The sequence below is a fragment of the Neovison vison genome, chromosome 5 (genome assembly GCF_020171115.1).
Source record: "Neovison vison isolate M4711 chromosome 5, ASM_NN_V1, whole genome shotgun sequence".
In the NCBI taxonomy this organism is placed as follows: domain Eukaryota; kingdom Metazoa; phylum Chordata; class Mammalia; order Carnivora; family Mustelidae; genus Neogale; species Neogale vison.
In genome coordinates, this window is record NC_058095.1 from 113,585,344 (window position 1) to 113,606,314 (window position 20,971).

The following is a 20,971-nucleotide window of genomic DNA, read 5'->3' on the forward strand; positions in this document are numbered from 1 at the left end:
AGCTTACGAATGGATCAAGGTAAGAGGCCCCACCTGCACTCCCCTTAGCTGTGATCAGATTCCAGAGAGCAGTTCTTCCTACTTTTTATTCTTAGCCACATCTACTATAAGCTGGCTCCTCTTTGATGCTAATGGGCACCTAGGGAGGCTCTGAGGACACCATCTTGGCCAACAGATGTGAATAAGGTGTGAATCTGGGTCCTACATCCATCATGCACAGACAAAGCATACAGGAAAAATTTCTCTTCTTTAACAACAACAAAAAAGATATCAAAATTGTCATTTTAAAGGATTTCCCTCATCCAAAAGCCATCTGCAAGAAAATTCTAGTTAAAGAGTCCAATAATTGAGGTTTTATAGCATAGATAAGAGTTATTACCTATGAGTAAAAAGATCAGCATCAAACAAAAAATTTAATTATCTTCATCTTACTCTCAAATTCTGAACGTGTAATAGCTTAAATCTTTTCTAGTGGCAAAGGGGTATTTTGCGTGAATGAAAATCAGTAAAGATTTTTCTATTAATTAATTCTTCTCTAGAGTTCCTTGCCTCTTTGCCCCTACCTTTCTTTTTTTGGTAGAGCTGGATAGGGATCTGTGATCTGACAGCTGGCATCTCCATTTTAATTTCATAGGGAAATGCCTAGAAAAGCAGGATACCTTCAGGGGCTGGAGAGGTGAGGACTATAAAAGAAGCCCTTTGATTTCCTAAGTGTGGGTAACATTATAATATTAAATGAGTAGTTTCTGACTCTTTCACACTACTTGATGTAATTCCCTTTGGGAAATTTCCATTTATTCACAACTTAGGTAAAACATATAGTCAGACACATTTGGTCAGGAACCCACCAGGCTCATTTATTTTTAAGATATCAAAATTTTGTGATTTTACTGGTACTTAAATGCCCAATTTATAAATAAGACTAAAGTGTCAAATATTTAAACTCCTTTGCTTTAATGAAATTCTATGTCTGACAGTATTCATTTTTAAATGCTTTCTCAATAATATTTCTCATTAGGCATTTGACAAATAATTATCTAGAAAATATCAATGAGAGTATATTTCAAGATGATGCATACGTAAGTGTGAATGTACACGCATGTGTGTATAGACACGTAGAAACGTGTATGTACATGGGTGTGTATGTTTTTCTATTGAGCACCTACTTAGAAGGCTACTTCATGAAAATTGTCACCACCGGGTCAATACCCTGTTTTCTTCTCTTATATAGAAGATTTTTAAATATTACAATTAATTTTTGGTATATAATGTTTAAAGAAAGATTGTTTAAGGATATTTTTATGACTTTTTGACATGTATGCCTTTGGCTTTCAAAGATTTGGTAATTGTAAGGTTGACTCCTAATAAGCTTACACTGAAGTATAGTGGTTTAGGAAAAGGAAAATGCTATCTACTTGATATAAGAATTAAGTGAGATAATAATAATAATATAATAATAGTAATAATAATAATATAAAGCCCTTAAGAAAAAATTTAAAAATTTAAATCTCTCATTGAGAAGTTTTATCAGTAGTTACTCTAGCTAGCAGGTAAGTCTGGGTGACCAATCAGTATATGAATCCCAGTTGAGGCCTCGGGGAAACTCCTGGGTGTCAATAGCTCACTATATTATAAATGCAAACAGAGTATTAAATAAATACTAAATTAAAACAAAAAAATAACAAAATGTGGGAATTTTGGTTTAGGAAGCTATAATAAGCTTTTAGTTCAGCAACAAAACATGTAATTTTATAAAAATATCCAGAGAGTTTCTTAATGCGCATGTCTACTGTTGATGATAGAGTGACATTGAATTGGCCTGCATAAAATGTGTATCATTTGTTGATTATGGCACAGACACATGTTCACAAATTCTTAAATACAGAATATTTATCCAAAAGCCCCCATCAAAGAACAGAAAAGTGCCTTGAACCAACAAAAAGGTAACTTCGGTAATAATAAATTAAATTCCATTAAAGCTGACATTAAAGCTAAGTTCTACGATACTACATGTGACATGCAAGAAAAAGAAAGACCAGTCAGGCAGGAATGCCGTGCATTAAGATCTGCATTCATTCATAATATTTGAGGGGTTTCAATCATGTTCCCTGACCACTGAATGCTAGAAATCTCAGTTGACACCCAATCTAGCATTCAAAACACAAACTAATGTATATCTTAGTCTCCTAACCAGTGATTTTTAAGGAAGAAGCCAATGCCTCCAATAATGAAAACTAGAAGTTTTAGCCACATATTGTTATGCAGTCATATGGTAAGAACATTCCATCTGAACAAGTTTCAGGAAAGTACAATGTAAGTAAACGTTTCCACCCTTCAGACCACGCAATTATCTCGGATTCTTCCCACCTTCTTACTAATATGAGCATATCTGAACACGTCAAGTTTGCACAATAAGTAAATGGCTTTGTGGAATGTATATTTTTTTGGCACAAAAATATTTCCTAATACCTCAAATGAAAATTTTCACCCACAGCAAGATATCAAGCCATAGAGGTGCTTCCCTGGTACTTGCTTTCTAGGCAGAAAAGTACAGAAACAGACCATTGCTTCTAAGAGCTTTGTATTAAGTAGCAATAACTTCCCTTCCAAGGAATAGCACCAATATGATTACAACTCAGCCTGGGGAGGGCTCCTTCCAAGTTCTTTAATTCCCTGGAGAATTCGCTTCATATGACCCACTTTCGTTATCCCCAGGTCCTAAAAAAGAAAAGAAAAAGAAAAAAAAGAAAAGGTAAAAAAAAAAAACAGAAGGAGAAGGAAAAGAAAGACGTTTACTGACAAGAGAAAACTGGGGATTAAATATTTCATTAGCAAATAGCGTAATTAGCATTGTTTATATTCAATGACTTAGGAAGTATAAGCTATGAAAATCATTTATAAAGCGAAACTAACCTGACATTGAAAAATTATCAACAAGTTTAAAAAAAAAGAAATCACATCCTACACTAACCCTGAAATGTAACAGTCTCAGAAATTATACACAATGGTGGTTCTTCAGAGTCATGAAGAACCTTTTTCTTCTGCTGCTTCTTTTTCAAAACACAGGTCCTTTTGGGATCTCAGAGAACAGTGACAGAAGACATCAGGGCCGCTGCAACTAGTCTTACGGCAACCACATACTTTCTTCCTACAATAGTACTTAAAAGTAAAGCCTAATCCTAAAGACAGAGATCAGTGGCCATCACCTAAATTTGGAACGTCAGTGCATCTATGGTTATATTTAGAGTCTTTGATTTGAGTGGACTGTTTAAATATTCTTTCTACTTTGCGAGACAAAAGTATAAGAAATTACTTCAACCTGGCTAACTGTGGGTTGATGCTTTTCCTCAGAACATTTGTGGCTCCTTTCCCTCAGAACCCTCCTTGTTCTTACAGAACTGTCTTCCTTTAAAAGGCCAAGAATTCAATAGTTAGTTTTCAGAGAGGGAGGATGATTCCAGAATGTACAGCGCACAGCAGGCTCTTGGCAAATAAATCCTTGCTGCAGGAATGAAGGAGATGTATACAAGACAGTGGTGATGATATTCATAACCCGAAAAGGGTGAAGGCCCCCGAGCCCTAAAGTTTCTTTAAGGTTAACAGGCACAACTGATTGGCTAATATGTGAAGTCAAACCAATTTGGTATAAAAAACAGAGGGCTTGAAATATTTGAAAATTAGCAAAAAGGGACACATGGGTGGCTTATTTGGTTAAGCAACTGACTTCAGCTCAGGTCATGATCCTGGAGTCCCAGGATCGAGTTCCGCTTCGGGAATCTCTGCTCAGCGGGGAGTCCGCTTCTCCTTTTGACCTCTCCCCTCTCATGTTCTCTCTCTCTCAAATAAATTCTTAAAAAAAAAAAAAAATTAGCAAAAAGATGGCTTCCAAAGCAGCCTCAAAAACAAGATTATGAGGTACCACAAAATTATGTGTCTGAGATGATACTCCAAATATCCGTCCTACTCCATAAGCGAAGAGCATTGTTTTTTTTTAAAGGATTTTATTTATTTATTTGACAGAGAGAGATCACAAGTAGGTAGAGAGGCAGGCAGAGAGAGAGGAGGAAGCAGGCTCCCTGCCAAGCAGAGAGCCCGATGCGGGTCTCGATCCCAGGACCCTACCACGACCTGAGCCAAAGGCAGAGGCTTAACCCACTGAGCCACCCAGGCGCCCCAAGCATTATTTATTTTTAAGCTTTACATGAAATAGATGAGATGACTGTAAGCATGTGCACACCCCCATTCTCTCTCTCTTCCATATACTTTATGGGCTCTGATTCTATAGTAGCGAAGCTACTGACAATTCTTTTTTTTCTACTGACAATTCTGAATCTTTCTGAAAAATACTCTTTCTATATAGCAAGTGCTCCTGTCAAGCTGGAGATAATTTCTGGGTCACATTTTTACAATATGCAACTGACCCTGAAAAAGTATTTTCTCATAGGACACCAGGTCATTCATAATCAGTCTGAAGGCAAGGAACTGTGTGTTTCCTGAGTTATGCTAACGTAGCGAACTTAAAAGCAAGGCCAAATCCTAAAGAAAGTGAGCCGGCGGCCTGCTATTTAACTCTGAAATATAAATGCATTTGCGGTTGCATTTATTTGAGTGGGATATTTTAATACTCTTTCTGCTTTGTGATAACAATTATCTGATGAAGAAATACATTTAATACTAAATATTCTACTTCAGGCCATATGCATGTTTTATTTTCAAGAATAAAAAACTTCTTTGCTGGAAGTAGACTCTACTCAGAATTACCATTTTGGTGTAATAAGATGAATGTTTTCCACAGAATTACACTAACATCTAGCTATATTTTTTTTATTTTGAGTTCAATACCTTCATGACTTCTAGGAGTTAGGGTGTGATAAAATTACGGCCGTGACATCTGTTATCGTTTTTTAAATTTATTTTTATCAGATTCTTTATTATGTGCCTTTTCTTTCTTTGGATGAACAGGTCTAATTTTGCAGAAACATGCTTTGTAGATATTCAGTTACCTTTCTAGGCACAGATATGCAACTTTCCCAAATGGAAAGAAAAACAAAAACCAACCACACAAACAAAACCATTGCATCTTTGCCATTGTCTTTGGTGCTCCTCACTTTTAGCTACTGACTTCCTGGAGGGAGAATAATACAAGAAGTTTCTTTATTTCCTAAAGCACCTTAGAAATATTTTTCCTTTCCCACCTTTACACTGTCACATTGCTACATCTAGTTGTCTTGCTGATAAGAAAGTAACAGCTAAGATGTGAGCAGGAGATAGCCACGTGACGGGTAGTGGGAGACACATGCTATAGCAGGGGCACCTCTAAAGGTGAGGAAGAGTCTAGTATTTCGGGCAAATGGAACATGGCCAGTGTGGATGGGGTACAGCCCAGCAAGGGGCCAGTGATTCCACAGCAGTTTCCATAAATGGGCAGTCTCGTGTAGACCTCCCAAAGATGCAAGTCTTTATTCCAGTAGAAGTGGGAAAGGTGTTCTGATGTTAAGAGATCACACTGACTGCCATGTGGGTAATGGGCTAGAGAGAGCACGGGTAGCAGTGGAAAGTCCAGTTAGGAACCCTGGCCTCACACAGGCAAGCGGTGCCCTGGCATGCAGTAGGTGTGTGGAAAGCCGAGAGAGAAACAGATGCAGTCTAGAAACCTGGCTCGGTGCTAGGCTTACTGAGTTAGGGGACAAGGATAAGGAAGAGGAAGGGGCTGAGTATGACCGTGGGCTTCTCTGGCTCGAGAGCCTGGAGGGAGAGAGGGGTGATTTTACTAAGACATCCGCAGAACCCTCCCTGTGTGACAGGCAACTATCAAGTGGGGTTGGTGATAAAATCCTAAAGTTTCCAAATTGAGGTCGGGGCTGGGGGTACAAACCTGTGAACCACAGACGTATTCATGGACCATATTTGCAGCAATGGGAGTGGATAAGGTTACACAGGGAGTAGGAGATCCTCTAACAAGACTTAAAGAGTTCATTCCGAAGAGTCTGCTCCATCTCACAGCTACAGCCAGAGGTCAAGGGGAAGCTCATTTGCTCCCCTCATGGCTTTGCTCTAAAGCAGGCTCTTTCCAGATAATTTTGTTTTTGATTCTTCCAAGCCCCATTTTGGAAGGAAAAGAGTTAAAAAGGATTATGTCAATGCAAATTTCTGAAAGAAAAGTTTTAAGGTAAGGGATGTAATTTGCATTAAAAGTAAAAATAAAGCAGAACAAGAAGTCCCATGATAAAGCTAAAGAGAAAGTTTACAAAAATAATTCTTACCCATTTCCTTTTTACTCATACTCTTTCCTCCAGCCAAGTCCTATCACTCCAACTTTGACCTCCTATGTGTATGAGCTTTGTTTTCCCAACCTGCGAATATCTGCCTTACTGCCTTACTTGTTGTGTATGTGTGTGTGTTATGTGTATGTTTGTGGTTGTGTGAACATATGTAATATATACATATATAATTATTTATTCTCACACACATTCAGTCTTTCCCTGGAATTTATGCTTATTTGTGGCAAATTAAATGTAAGCTCCTAGAGAGTCTGGCGTAATATATTACGTTATGCAATAAATTTAAGATAGCTATTCAGTAGCTGCCTGACAAGGATATAAGACATTACATAATATGTTAGATGTAACGACCCCTTACATTTCCTTTTTTTGTGTGTGCACTTATTCCAAGTTTCGAAGTCAACCTCTACTCTAGGAAATCTAGCCCTGTATATTTTTCTATTTTCCAGATTTGGGATTCTCAACTGGGGTAATTAATTAATCTATCATTTTATTATTCTGGTTAAAAATGTTTAGGTAGATGTGGTGTCCGCTTTTAATGTGCTAAGACTGTATGATTCTGTTTTATAAAATCCTATATATTACTCATTAATTGCTCCAAGATCTCTGCTAGCATATTTGTAGATAAAGGCACCAACAGTTCATGAATTTGTTAGGAAATCACTGTATCCTAATCCTGTGCAGTTCAGAACTTGGCCTACAGGAAAGGAATCACTCCAACATAGGTTAAAGACTTTGTAACTTGCTTATTACTCAATCTTGGAATTTTAAAAATGGCACTGTTTGGTAAGAAAACTCAACATAACAAAATTCTACTCGGAACCTTGGGATAGAATAGTCTACTTTGGCCATGTTGTGTGTCCACCCAAGAAAACAAAAGGGAACTGCTGCAGACCGTGAATTAATTATTTTCTTTCTCTGCAGTAAATGACATATAGGCTCTCTGCCACCTTCTAGCAAAAGTGAAGCGTGATTTTTTACTTCATTTACTAAAGAAAATAATACATTTCTTTTTGAGAATAATACAATCATAACAGTAACTCACAGGGAATGTATTTGAACTTATTGGTCTCGTTTTTCACGTGAGCTCTGAAAGGGCAGTCAGAAACACAACAAAATCACAGGACTCTCAATTGCCACTGCTGTGAGTTTCTTACCCAGTTCCACATATTAGGAAAACTTTGTTCTTGGTATTTTGAATTAATTTTTAGTGGTTAACCTTTTATTAGTTTTTTTGGTCATTTTCAGCAACAGTGATCACCTTTCATGCTGATCTAATAAAATGAGCTGATGGAAACATGGGTTATTTGGAAATATTAGCACAGGGATAGCCATACAATGGATGCAGAGAAAAAAAATTATTAACTTCATGCTAAGCTTTAGCTGTAATAATCAGAGAATGATACTTGATCGGGCAACACTGCTGACATTCTTGTTTAAAAAGCACACAAAGAACTCCGACCACAGGACAATGCATATTAGATTACTGCCCGTTTGCAGGACACAGGACATAAGCCAAGCTATAAGCATATAACAAAAGAGGAGCAGGAGAGAGCATTCTGTTTTGCTGGGAAATTTTCAAAAGCAGAAGAGTAGCACAAAGGAAATACCTTAAGATCTCGCCTTTCCAGATGCAAAAGTTCAGCCCCTCTGATGTCATGACGGATGAAGATTTCTCTGTACTCTCCCAAATTGAGCAGCTCCAGCCAAGCAGCAACTTCCTCTGTGCCCCATTTTTGAACTACCAAAGTTAAGAGCAAAACCCCCATAATTTCTACATGCTCAATGCATTACAAAGCAAAGGTTGGCCAAAGAAGATGCAAAACAGAGTACAGCGGCAGGGCCAGCAGAGGGAAAGGTTAAAGGTGTCATTTCCACAAAACCCCAATTTCCCTTTCTCCCCCATGCAGGTTACAGACTCTCCATCCACACAGAGATCCGACTATGCAGAGACATTCACTGATGTGCACGGGTGCCTTTACCTTCAGCTCAATTTCCTCTCCAAGCCACCCACACCACACAATCCAAATAAAATATGGACTTCTCGTGATTAGGATCAACAGTCCACGATCCAAATACACTCTGATGATTTCCTTAAGACCGCATATGAAATCGGTTATAAACTGAATTAGCTACAAGTGCTAATGAAAATTGAAAATCTGACACGGGCTTCTGAATTTTACTCCAGGTGCGGCTGAATTCAAGCAATGACTTCACTGATTTTAATGATTAACAAGGATAGCACTAAATGGGTTGCTAGCTCACTTTAGGGTCCTCTGGAAACTGTCAATACTGCTAAGAGGAGTTGCACTGTTATTTTTCAATATGTATCATTGTTTTATACATTTTATTCAACATTGATTAGCTTAATTCAAATTTATTTGGTCGTAAAATGCTGTATTTGGGGGCGCCTGGGTGGCTTAGTCGGTTAAGCCTCTGCCTTCAGCTCAGGTCATGATCTCAGGGTCCTGGCATTCAGTCCCACACTGGGCTCCTTGCTCAGCAGGGAGCCTGCTTCTCCCTCTGCCTGCCACTCCCCCTGCTTGTGCGCTCTCTCTCTCTCTCTCTCTCTGACAAATAAATAAGTAAAATCTTTAAAAAATAATAATAAAGTGCCATATTTGATTTTAAAATGCCCTTCAACAGCTGCTCTACAATTGTCAAAAATTAGGTCATAGATCACTTTTTCAAAGGAGCTAGCTCACTTGGAAGGATAATAAAGTGACTGGATTGTGAAAGGCACCTGTCGCCATGTACACAGAACTTGCAGGGGCCTCGGCAACACTGTCGCATTAAAAGTAATTTCTAGGGCAAGGGGGAAAGGGAACCAGACAAAAAACACCAAAGGCAGTTTAATCTTTGCTTGAGAATGCTAGTGTCATTGTAGACTGTGATGACTTAGGGGTGGAAATGGTGCAGTAAGTCCTTGGAACAGGAGAAAGGCAATGTGTAACTTTAGGTGGAAAAGTCTATTTAGCAAGTTAAAGGAGTAACTGAAAGTTTCTACATTCCTTTTATCAAAGGGATGTAGACTTCAAACTCTGAAGGAGAAAAGGAAATTATACACCGATGTTACCAAAGACAAAGGACCGTCTCAATAGATGCATGGATGTCCACTAAACAGATAGAAGCAAACCAGCGCCCACCTTGTTTTCTTGTGTACTTCATTGCTATAGACCCCTACCGTTTGGGTGGATTACTTTAGGTGTGACAGGATTTGCTTTATTGTGGTAAAATGAACATAAAATAAAATTCACCATTCTAACCATCCTATGGTGTACAATCCAGTGGCATTTAGTACCTCCATAAAGTGCAGGGGTTGCCACAAATAATTCCAGAACGTTTTTATCGCCTCGGTGACATGGCTTTAATAAGTTATCTTTTGCACGGGGTTATACTTTCCTTTCCAGTGCGGATCACCTACCAGGCTGTGAACTTGTCTTCTGCTTCTGAACCTTTTCCTTTTTAAACTTTGGCACGATCCGAAAGACTGTGCTTCTGCTGTTTCTCTTGGTGCAATCCATGGGGGGCTCCTGTTCGAGGGGGGCAAGAAAGGGATTTGCTCAGGACGTGAAGAGAAGGAAACCTCACTCCGATCTTAAAGCCAGCACAGGAATAGGTTATGAACACAACACACTGTTGGAGTGGTGACTTGTTAAAAATTAGAGACCATGATGCTACATACTCCTGAAAATGGACTGAAGCCTGTGAGACACTTTTGTTCATAGAAAAGCCTTTGCTCGCCTGTTCAAGAGCAGCACATTTGAAAGTGGTGCTTGAAATTTATTCTCCCTTGAATATCTCTTTTGCAAATTCTATTGTCACAAAGTCTGCATTTAATAGAGAAGTGGGCCACATTTTACGTACCGCGTCTTCGTTTGGGTGTAAGATATAGTAAAGCCACGGAATCTCCGTTAACTTCTGCAGCTCCACCTCCACGGAATGTAAGGCATTAGAAACGCGCTCCTCATGTGGGGATTCTAACTGCTGTTTACCAGCAGATTTCAAAAACAAAATAAAACAAGGCTCAGTGACCAATCTCAAACAGAAGAAATTCGTTTTACTTTGACAACGAACATCCTCATCTCTTATGAGGCTAGTCTAGGTTATTGTTAGTAAGATAAAGGAATATAGAGGGGTGCCTGGGTGGCTCAGTAGGTTAAGCAACTGCCTTCAGCTTAGGTCATGATCCCAGGGTTCTGTGATCTAGCCCTGCATGGGGCTCCCTGCTCAGGGGGGAGTCTGTTTCTCCCTCTCCCTCTGTCTGCTGCTCTGCCTACTTGTGCGCTCTCTCTCTCTGTCAAATAAATATATAAAATCTTTAAAAAAAAAGAAAAAAGGAATATGGGAAAGAAAGAACAGATTATTTTATATTGAGCTCACTTTTTAAAAATCTGGATAGATTTATCCATACTTTTCAAAGATAATACAAGTTGGTAGTGTGACTTCAATAATGTCACAGAAAAAAAGTATTGCTTTTGGTGGTTTTCTTTCTTTCTTTTTTTGTAAATTCTTTCCTCTCTTCCTCCCTTCCAATCCATGCATCCATCCACCCACTCTGCCTGCTTGTTAGTAAGTAATCTCACTATTCTACTTCTTTGTGGCAAAAATCCTTCCAATTTCCATAGGTCGCTATGTAAGCAAATAATACTATTTTTAAAAAACGGTCAAAAACATGTCACATCATAAGAAATGCTTGGCACAGAAATCTCCCAGAGAATTAAAATAATAAGTTTAAGGGGAAAAAAACCCCACAAATCTCAAACAAACAAAAAAGCTGTTGTAAAAATCAGGGCAAGAGCAAAATGCCCAATGGTTTGCAATCTGAAAGAGGGTTTGGAAACTTTAAAGGGAATTTAACCGGTCACTCATAAGAACTATCCACTTATTTGAGGCGGCTATTAAAAAGCACTTAGAAATTCAATAGTAAAGGTGAAATAAACACTGTTACGTGTAGAACAGGAAGGGAGGTGACTGCCTTCTGGTCCTGGCTTTGTCACTAAGCCAGCAACCAAGGGAAGGCTGACCAATGATAGGAGTCTTAGTTTCTTCCTTAACAAACAGTAGAGTGACTAGATTATTTCTATGGTCTATTCCAGCAAACCAATCCTTTCAAAAATTACTTTAAGATTGTCGAGCATCTACATATGGGTTCATAGAACTTTAAAATGAACGTTCAGTGAAATCGTCACTGTTATTTATTATGGTCGTTCTTTTTTTCTCCTCGGTTATTCAAGGTATTTACCATTTCTAGTAGTTAAGAAAAATATGGAGATTCTCCACCTTGTCATGTGAAATTTACCACTTTCCTTTGAGTCTAAGAATATATATCTTACAAAATTGATAGCATGGTATTGCATATTCATTCTAGAAGCAAAATAAAGTGTAAAGCTCAGTTGATCTCAGATATGATTGACACTGTATTATGATGTCAATATGGTCAAAGGTTTTGAAAAAATTCACTTGTATACATTTTAAACTAAACACTCATATTTGACAATGACAGAAGTAGATCAAAATGACTAAGAGTGTGCACGTGGTCCTTCTATAAGAACATAATATAATTAGTAAATATTAATCAACTAACACTCAGTAGGTGATTTCAGTGGAGAGAACTAAAATATAGAACAAGTTATGTTTCTAGTTGTTGTCAGATATGTAAAACATATCTTTTATATTTCAAATAAGACAAAATATACATGTCCTTCACCTAAAAAAAGGGATTAAAGTCACAGCTCACTGGATTTCACTGGACCAATTTTAGAAGAGCAACAAGAAGATTTTGGTTAATAACAGAAGTGCCAAGAATTGGCAAAATATTCCACTGGTTTTATCAAAAATATAACCAAAGTGTCTTCCTGAAAGTTTTCTTCCTGACCATAGCAGAGGCAGCCACGTCCTGCCCTGAGGAAGTTGTTCTTCAGCTTCCTCTGGAGATGGGTAAGAGCCAGGGATGTCATTCATCCCTGAAGCTTCTCTTTTCAGATGATGAAAGATGCTCCAAGGATGGTGCCCTTCTTGACTCCAATCGAACAGAAACTCCCAGCACAGTTACTTCGTTCACTAGACTGTGACACACCTCCCATTTTCCCACTAGGCCAGATACTATGACTTTTACTACCACTTTAATTTAGGCGTCTATTTTCCAAAGCCAGAGAGAAAACTACAGTCAAGAGGAATGTTGTAAGATCATCACGGACCAGTTCATCAGAATCGTGACAAGGAAGAGGAAAATAGCTAAATGCATCATAAAGCATCAGGCTTTCTACACAGGGACAGCAGCGCATGTGAAAAACCCACAGTTGAACGCTAGGTGGCGAGAGGACCCCATATCCTAGAACTTTTGAAACCAGTGAGAATAAAAGGCTGACAAGGCAGACTCTGGGCAAAGCAAACTGGACATCTGTGGACTTCTAGCACTTGAGGTCCACAGAACGGGGTCAGATTCAGACCTGCCCAAAGCGTCATTTCCAGCACCGATCTGAGTTAATCTAGAGATAAGGCTAGCTCTTGAGAATGTAGTTCTTGAAACATGGAGTCTAGAAAGCCTTGCCCTTTCAGTAAAGCTAAGCACTGCATCAATCATATTTCAAATGTTAATTTTGGGAACAAGCCGATGATTTCCTCCACTTCTCTGCCACCAGGAAGTAATGAGCTCCCAAGGAATGCCTGCTACACTGCAGAAGATTCAAGTCTCTCGAAGCTGACTGGGGAGAACAGGACTGCATGACAACCTGGTGGCATCTGTGCGAGGAGACTTCTACCCCCGTTAACCCAAATCATAACTTCCTGGGGTAGCCAGGCATTTTCTGGAAGGCAAAAGCCAGGTAAAAGGGAAGCCTCAAGGATGGAGGCCAGGAGGCTGCTCTGCATTAGAATCCGAGGAATGAATGTATGAACAAAGCCGAGGCCCACACACGGGTCACCATTGTGTTACCAGTCATCTCTTCCTTACCAAAGGGACCCTGCCCACTAGCAAAGATTCTGTTTCATTATAAAGTGCCTTCACATTGATGGCTATTTCCATGGCAGTGTCTCTCGTAAGACTCTAGAAAAAAAAACAACACATCAAAGACAAGTAGTTCTGGATTAGGTTGGGATTCAATCATCAGCAAATACTTAACATTTCATTCTTCCCATAAATTCACATCACATGTATTTTTACAACTCAGCTCCAATACTATTATAACTGAACGATTTCACACTCGTATTTGTTCACAGGGTTATTTCTTCGAATCCTTACATCTCAGAACCAAAGTAGTGCTCTGACTGTGGTTACACACTTAGGCCCCTATCTCCCACACACAAACGTGTGGATACTCGCAACCACATACACATGTCCCCACAAAACTGTTCAGTCAAAGAAAATGATGCCGTATCAGATAATGGGGTATTTTCAGATCACACTCAGTTCTATCCACTGACTTTCATTCTCAGAAGTTCCAGCCAGTGTGTTTTTTAGACTTTCACCTTGAGGACTAGCACTTATGAATTAATTTAGGTAACTTCCATTGAATAATTAAAAGAATAAGTGAAACCATATGATACTTGACTCTCTCTGCTTGACTTATTTCACTCAGTATAATCTCTTCCAGTCCCGTCCATGTTGCTACAAAAGTTGGGTATTCATCCTTTCTGATGGAGGCATAATATTCCATAGTGTATATGGACCACATCTTCCTTATCCAATCGTCCGTTGAAGGGCATCTTGGTTCTTTCCACAGTTTGGTGACTGTAGCCATTGCTGCTATGAACATTGGGGTACAGATGGCCCTTCTTTTCACTATGTCTGTATCTTTGGGGTAAATACCCAGTAGTACAATTCCAAGGTCATAGGGAAGCTCTATTTTTAATTTCTTGAGGAATCCCACAACTGGAAGGGGAGGTGAACCATGAGAGACTATGGACTCTGAAAAACAATCTGAGGGTTTTGAAAGGGCGAGGGGTGGGAGGTTGGGGGAGCCAGGTGGTGGGTATTAAGGAGGGCATGTATTGCATAGAGCACTGGGTGTATAACGTTATCACCAGGTTTTTCTAAGGCACAGCCTTGTACCATGTATCGCATTTCAAAAGAATTGTATTCTTTCCTTTTTTTTTTTTTTAACACCAACCTTAAAAAAATTATAGAAGTTACAAAATTGCAGCATCTACATTAAGAAGTTTACCTACTTTACCAGTTTCATAGAACAAAATGAAGTGAGAATAACTTCTGCACACAGCCTCGATAATGAATGAGCATCTCTAATAAAACACGTGGTATATAGTTTGCCCTACATCAAGGTTCAGGGGAGAAGGTGACAGAAAGAACAAGGAGGGATGGAGGTAGCTCGAAGGAGAAGGAGTGCAAGGAAGATGGCAAGGCATCAAGTGATTGAAAGAGAAATGGGGAAACAATGAAGAGACTTTAAAGGAATGGAATGGGAAAATGGCAGGAAAAGAAAAATAAAAACATGGCCACAAAGTTTTCACAAGCTTCTGGCAGACACTCCTATAGACTGTCCAGAGCTGTTTCAAAGGGCATGGCCCATGTTATCGCATCGAAATATCCATGTAATACATAACAATCTGTGGAATGAGAATTTACCACGAGCGCCTCACCTCTGGGAAGCGTGGGTTGGCTTTATTTAGGGCGTGGGAGCATGCATTCACAGCATGGGCCAGCTCTTGTTCCAAGAGACAATGGATTGTGGCTGCGTCACAGATCCTGAAAGCAAAAATGAGGCAGGTGAACAAAAAAAAATTTGAGCATTGCTGATTTTCCGCAAGTGTAGAAATGGGAGAATGAGACAAGTCGTTAAAAAAAAAAAATAGGGAATATTTTAAAATGGGTTCAGCTCAATTATGAATAACGAAGCACAGGTTTATAAAATTCAGACCCTGCTGCAACAAAGAATGTAAAACCCAAAATCTTTATAGGAAAAGTTAGGCTTAGAATCACAGAGAAACACACTGAGGTACAATTTGGAAGAAAAAAATACAGCAACACTTCATTTTAAAGTATCACTGGCAAGTGAGATGGGGCAGAGCAGAAACTTCATCTTTTTTTTTTTTTCTCATCTTTTATTCATTGCAACTTCAACCAGGAACAAATAAAACAAAGTAGGGGAAGAACATGGCCATATTTATCATCTGTACGCTAAGTGCTTTACAAACATTATCTAATTTAATATTCACAACTTAAAAGTTAGCTGTGATTAATTTTCTCCACTTTATAGATGAAGACCTTGAGGGATTCGGTAAATATGCAAAGCTAAGAAGTCATGGAGCCAGGGTTTGAATCTATGTCTATTACAATTCCAAAGTCTGTTGTACTGAACAGACAGGATCCTGGAGGACACTAAGGCCAAAGAAGAAAAAAAAGAGGACAAGTTCCACCAATTGTTGGAAAATGATGGAAAGTTGGAGGATGAGCAAGAAGGCAAAACTATGCAAATCCTTTTTGTTTCTAACATCTATAAGGAGAATGATCTTTGCACTAGAAAGAGTAAAACAAGAAAAGAGACTAGGCCTGTATTGTTGAATCAACAGGAAAGTACGAGAGTGCTTAATTCCTCAAGATCATACAATTGGTATCCGAGCCACAAAGACATTTGCAAATGTCATCTCAAATATTTCTACTGATAACCTTGAGAAATCATAAAGAATGTGTTACTTATCAGAAGAATGCAGGTGGGTAAATGTTATTCTAATTTTCAAAAAAAGGAAAAGAAGTAAATCAATTTCAGAACAACATTTCCAATTGCCCACTAAAATTTCCTCCCAGGTCTCTCTCTCTCTTTTTTTGTTCAAGATTTATTCATTTATTTGAGAGAAAGAGAGAACATGTGTTCATGAGTCAGGGGAGGGGATGGTGCAGCGGTAGACTCCTGCTGAGTGCAGAGCCTAACGTAAGCCTCTTTTTCATAACCCTGATGTCATAACGTGAACAGAAACCAAGAGTCGGATGCTTAATTGACTGAGCCACCCAGGTGCCCCTCCTCCTAAATATTTCTAATGTAGGTTAAATTCTGGAAGTTCAACATGGACCCTTTCATTTTCTCTCTCAACTCTACTTTCCCTCCTGAATCCTATGGTTCCATCAATGGTTCCACAGTCTATCCATCCATTCACTAGAACCTGAGGGTCATCCTGTCTCCTAATTCAGGCCATTCAGCAATTTTAGATCATAATCAATCTCAAGTCTCTCTTCTTCCCATCTCTACTACCTCAGTCCATCATTTCCTATCAGGACCATTCTAAGAGCATTTACCCTGCCCTTGCTTTGTTATCTTGCAAACAATGCTACACATTGCTTCCAGAAACATCTGGATAAGACCTGGCCCCTCTTCCCTTCTCCAACCACATTTCCTACTCTCTCACATATACCAAGCCATCCCCAGTTCCCTGAGATTTCCTAAAAGTACTCCATTCACACTCCTCTGGACCTCTGCCCAAGCTTGTTCCCATGTTGAGAATGTTCCTTCTCTTACTCTCCCATCAGGGCTTGGCTAGGATCACTTTTTTCAGGCAGCCCTCCTTTGCATTCTTGGCCTCCTGTGTGTATCCACAGCGCCCTACTGAGCCCTGTGATGGCACTCTAGCCACACTTTCTCTCTTACCATCCTGTCCACAAATTAAGAAGAGGACTACAACCCAGCCATTTTGGTGCCCCCCACTGCTGAATATGGTGGTTGGCATGCAGAAGAGATTCAAAATTATTTGTTGAATACTGAATGAGTAAGTTCTGAAAGTAGAGGAGTAAGCCTGATTTTCATCTCTTGCAAATTAAAAACAACAACAACAACACATATGGGGAACCAAATTAGGTTGACCAAAAGCAGGTCTGGCCAACTTTCACTTCCCTTTTCTTGATAAGGTTATTTGGTTAGTTGACAGGAAGTTAATTTAGGAAGTATATTTGATTTCAAGGGAGATAATACAGATAGTATATTTTGATTTCAAGAAAATGCTGCAGTTCTATTTTTAATTTTTTGAAAAATCTTCCATGCTATTCTCCATAGGTTATTAGTTAGATTGATTATGGTAATTGTTTTATAATATATACATATATCATATTATCATTTGTAGACCTTATATACATATATATGTGATTTTGTCAATTATTCTTCAATAAAGCTGGAAAAGCAAAAAAAAAAAAAAAAAAAACAAACCCAAAACCCTGCAAATTGGGAGTCCACAGAAGTTGATTATATTACCCTAAAACGGATCTCTCTGTGATGAAAGGCTGAGATGTACAATAATGCAGTTTTGTGCATTTAACTAAGTATTCATATTCTCTTACCTTGCTTCTAAGCCACTCAGTATCTTGAGTTATCATACTTTATTCTAATTCTTAATGTTGGGGTCTCTAGCAGTAGGAAGTTCAAATCTTTTCTCTCATATCTTTAACATCTAGGACATTTTAGGTTTCCAACAAATATTTATGTATTTATTTAAGATTTTATTTATTTATTTGAGAGAGAATGTGAGAGAGAGCATGAAGGGGGGACAGACAGAGGGAGAAGCAGACTCCCCACTGAGCAGGGAGCCCGATGTGGAACTGGATCCTGGGACTCCAGGATCATGACCTGAGCCGAAGACAGTCCCTTAACCAACTCAGCCACCCAGGTGCCCTCCAACAAATATTTAAAGAGCTTTGTTTTCCTTCTTTTCTTTTTCAACATCTTTATCAGTGACCAGATGAAAGTGGAAAGAATATAATAGCTACCATTCACAGAACACTATATATGCCAGTTGTGATGTGCTATTAAGTTCTTTATGTGGTGGGTCTCATTTAGCTTTCACAATGACCTACAGAGTAGCTCTTACTATCTCCATTTGGTAGAGAAGATTTAGGTGAAGAAGGGATAAGAAACTTGTCCATGGTTGGCCTCCCTTCCCCCAACAAAGTTGACTCCTGGGTCATCGTGATTTTTATCTGTTCCACGCTCCTGGAACTTGCGTTTTCATTTCTTCCCTTTCTGTCTACTAGAATGAACTCCTATGTGGTGGGTCTCCCAATCTCTAGATATGTCTTTGGAAACTGGTTCTCAGACTTTTCCCACCTAAATTTCCTTGGGAGCAGGGCTTAATATTTATATTTCCTTCTACATTCCAGAAGCATTTAATTAATAATGATAAGGTAACATACACATAAGTAATAGAGCACAAAGACCGTGTAAAACTGGGAAAATAAACAGTAACAGAAAAGAGCACCGTGTGGTAGGGTAAGTTAGCCAAGCTCTCCACCGGCTTTCAGGAAGTCCAAAGTCTGTTCTGCAGAGAACACAGGAGTGTGTGTGTGTGTGTGTGTGTTGGAGAGGGTTTAACTGAGGCATAAATGAGGCAACAAATGAGGTAGGAGAGTAAATGCATCTCTTTTAGATAGTCCCAACGACGGAGATTACTGATCAAAACTAAAAAACAAACCTGGTCAAGACCAGAGTTGTTCTCGCCTGCAGCAAGCAGAACCACCCTACCTAGTAATGAGCTCCTCTGCGGCCTGGGAGCAGAGCTGCATCTGGGACACTTCTTCTGTTGCCAAGTCAACAGCATGCTGGATGTACAAATGGGTTCGAAGAACTGGTTTACCAGAATCACACTTCTGTTTATCCTCCCAAGATTTCAGCGTGCTTTCAAACGCCTATTTAACAACAATGTTGCAAGGAACTGTTAGTTTGGAACTCCAGAGACCCATACATAAGAGTGTATTTAAATGTTACAAGAAATGACTGCTTTTTTTTTTTTTTTTCCTAATCTGAAGCTTCATTAAAGAAATCTTAAGATACAGGAAAGCTATTTTTAAAGTTTTCCAGTGTTATCATAACAAATAAGTAATGTAATCAGTGATGAGGAGGGTATCACTGAAAAGTTTTTTAAAAGACAGCTTCAAGATGGGATTGGGAGGGAGACAAACCATAAGTGACTCTTAATCTCACAAAACAAACTGAGGGTTGCCAGGGGGAGGGGGGTTGGGAGAAGGGGGGTGGGGTTATGGACATTGGGGAGGGTATGTGCTTTGGTGAGTGCTGTGAAGTGTGTAAACCTGGCGATTCACATACTGTACCCCTGGGGATAAAAATATATGTTTATAAAAATTAAAAAAATTAAGAAATGCAAAAAAAAAAGCTTCAATTTAGGCTTCAATCTGTACTTGAAAGGTATAATAGACAAGATCAAGATGGATAGTGGCAGTCTTTGATCTTAATTAAAACATATACTGGAAAAGGCAAAACTATGGAGACAGGTGTTGAGGTAAGAGACGGAGTGATGGCTAGGTAGGACAGAAGGAATTTTGAGGGTAGTGAAACTAGCCTGTAGGATACTATCATGGTGGCTGTAAGTGATTACATATTTCTTAAAAACTATAACATGTACAACATGAAGAGTAACCTATGACATTAATTAATCAATAATTATCAATACTGGCTCATCAACTATAATAAATATACCACACTAATATAAGATGTTAATAATAAGGGATTGGATATTAGTGAGGTAAGGAGATATGTGGGAATAGAATTAGAATTCTCTGTATTTTCTGGTCAAATTCTCTGTAAACCTAAAAAATAATAAAAATATAGACTATTAACTTTTTTTTTTTCTTTTTAAGAGAGAGAGAGAGAGAGTGCACGCATGTGCACATATGAGCCAGGTTGGGGAAAGTGGGGAAAGGAGAGAGAATCCCAAGCAGGCTCCATGCTCAGTGTGGATCCCTATGTGGGCCTCAATCTCACAATCCTGAGATCATGACATGAGCAGAAACTGAGAGTTGGTTACTTAACCGTCCGAGCCACCCAGGTGTCCCTAGTCTATTAAATTTTTAAAAAACTAAATACTTGTTCATATTTAAAACCACAATGACCTAAACGTTAGATTTACGAGGCAATTTAAGTATTTTTCCTTGGTTTCTATTTTCCATAACAACTGAATTTTTTTTAGTAAGCTCCATACCCAGCGTGGAGTCCAATGCAGGCTTAAACTTACAACCCTGAGATCAAGACTTGAGCTGAGATCAAGAGTCAGACACTTAACCGACCAAGCCACCCAGGTGCCCCCACAGTTTAGTATTTTTAAGAGTCTTGATAAAAATCTAGAAGAATATGTGTATATGTTTTTACATACCCTGTCCCTTGTTAGCATCTGAGCTCTGTTTTTATGCACAATTTTGATAATTCCTGGAGGCTGAACCCATGCTTCACCATCCACCTGCACTGGGACTCCCTCATCGCCAAATATAGTGATTTTTACCGTTCGGCACTGAAATAAAATGATCCATTTTAGAAAACAAATCATCCTGAGAAACTGACAATCTGCATTCAAGCCTGATGTTTAGTCCATTTCGGTGGAATGGAATATATCTTTTTCCAATTATCATGACATAGTAACAACTGACATGACAAGAAAGTTAACATTTTATAGATGAATAGACAGCGCAGGAGTCCTTTGGAATATCTTCCCCAGTCCCCTAATCTGCAAAGTTAGGTTTGATCAGAGAAAACAAACCTGGGCTATTCGATGATGCTGCAGTTTAATGACCCTTGAAACTGCCATTTGCATGCTATCAAATATTGCAACGACTTCCAGGATCTTGTCATCAAATGATGGTGCAGCAAATATCTGAAAGGAAACACTGCATTACATTTCCCCTGATGAGGTTAAGGTTTACATGAAGTGGCATATCAGCAATGTAAACTCTGTAATATACATAT

At 38.8% G+C, this 20,971-nt stretch overlaps 1 protein-coding gene across 5 annotated transcripts in view; it reads right to left on the minus strand.

The window, feature by feature from the left end:
- Positions 1-1,486: 1,486 nt before the first annotated feature.
- The window catches only part of DGKH (diacylglycerol kinase eta), a 178,479-nt gene continuing 158,994 nt past the window's right edge, over positions 1,487-20,971 (minus strand). For all 5 annotated transcript variants that reach the window (XM_044249809.1, XM_044249813.1, XM_044249810.1 and 2 more), the window contains 9 exons: positions 20,766-20,879; positions 20,385-20,519; positions 18,740-18,903; positions 14,880-14,985; positions 13,237-13,329; positions 10,149-10,268; positions 9,706-9,814; positions 7,892-8,022; positions 1,487-2,718 (listed from right to left, as the gene is read on the minus strand). In XM_044249809.1, coding sequence (XP_044105744.1) covers positions 2,629-2,718; positions 7,892-8,022; positions 9,706-9,814; positions 10,149-10,268; positions 13,237-13,329; positions 14,880-14,985; positions 18,740-18,903; positions 20,385-20,519; positions 20,766-20,879 — 1,062 coding nt within the window. In that variant the 3' untranslated portion in view covers positions 1,487-2,628. The remainder of the gene's footprint in view (positions 2,719-7,891; positions 8,023-9,705; positions 9,815-10,148; positions 10,269-13,236; positions 13,330-14,879; positions 14,986-18,739; positions 18,904-20,384; positions 20,520-20,765; positions 20,880-20,971) is intronic.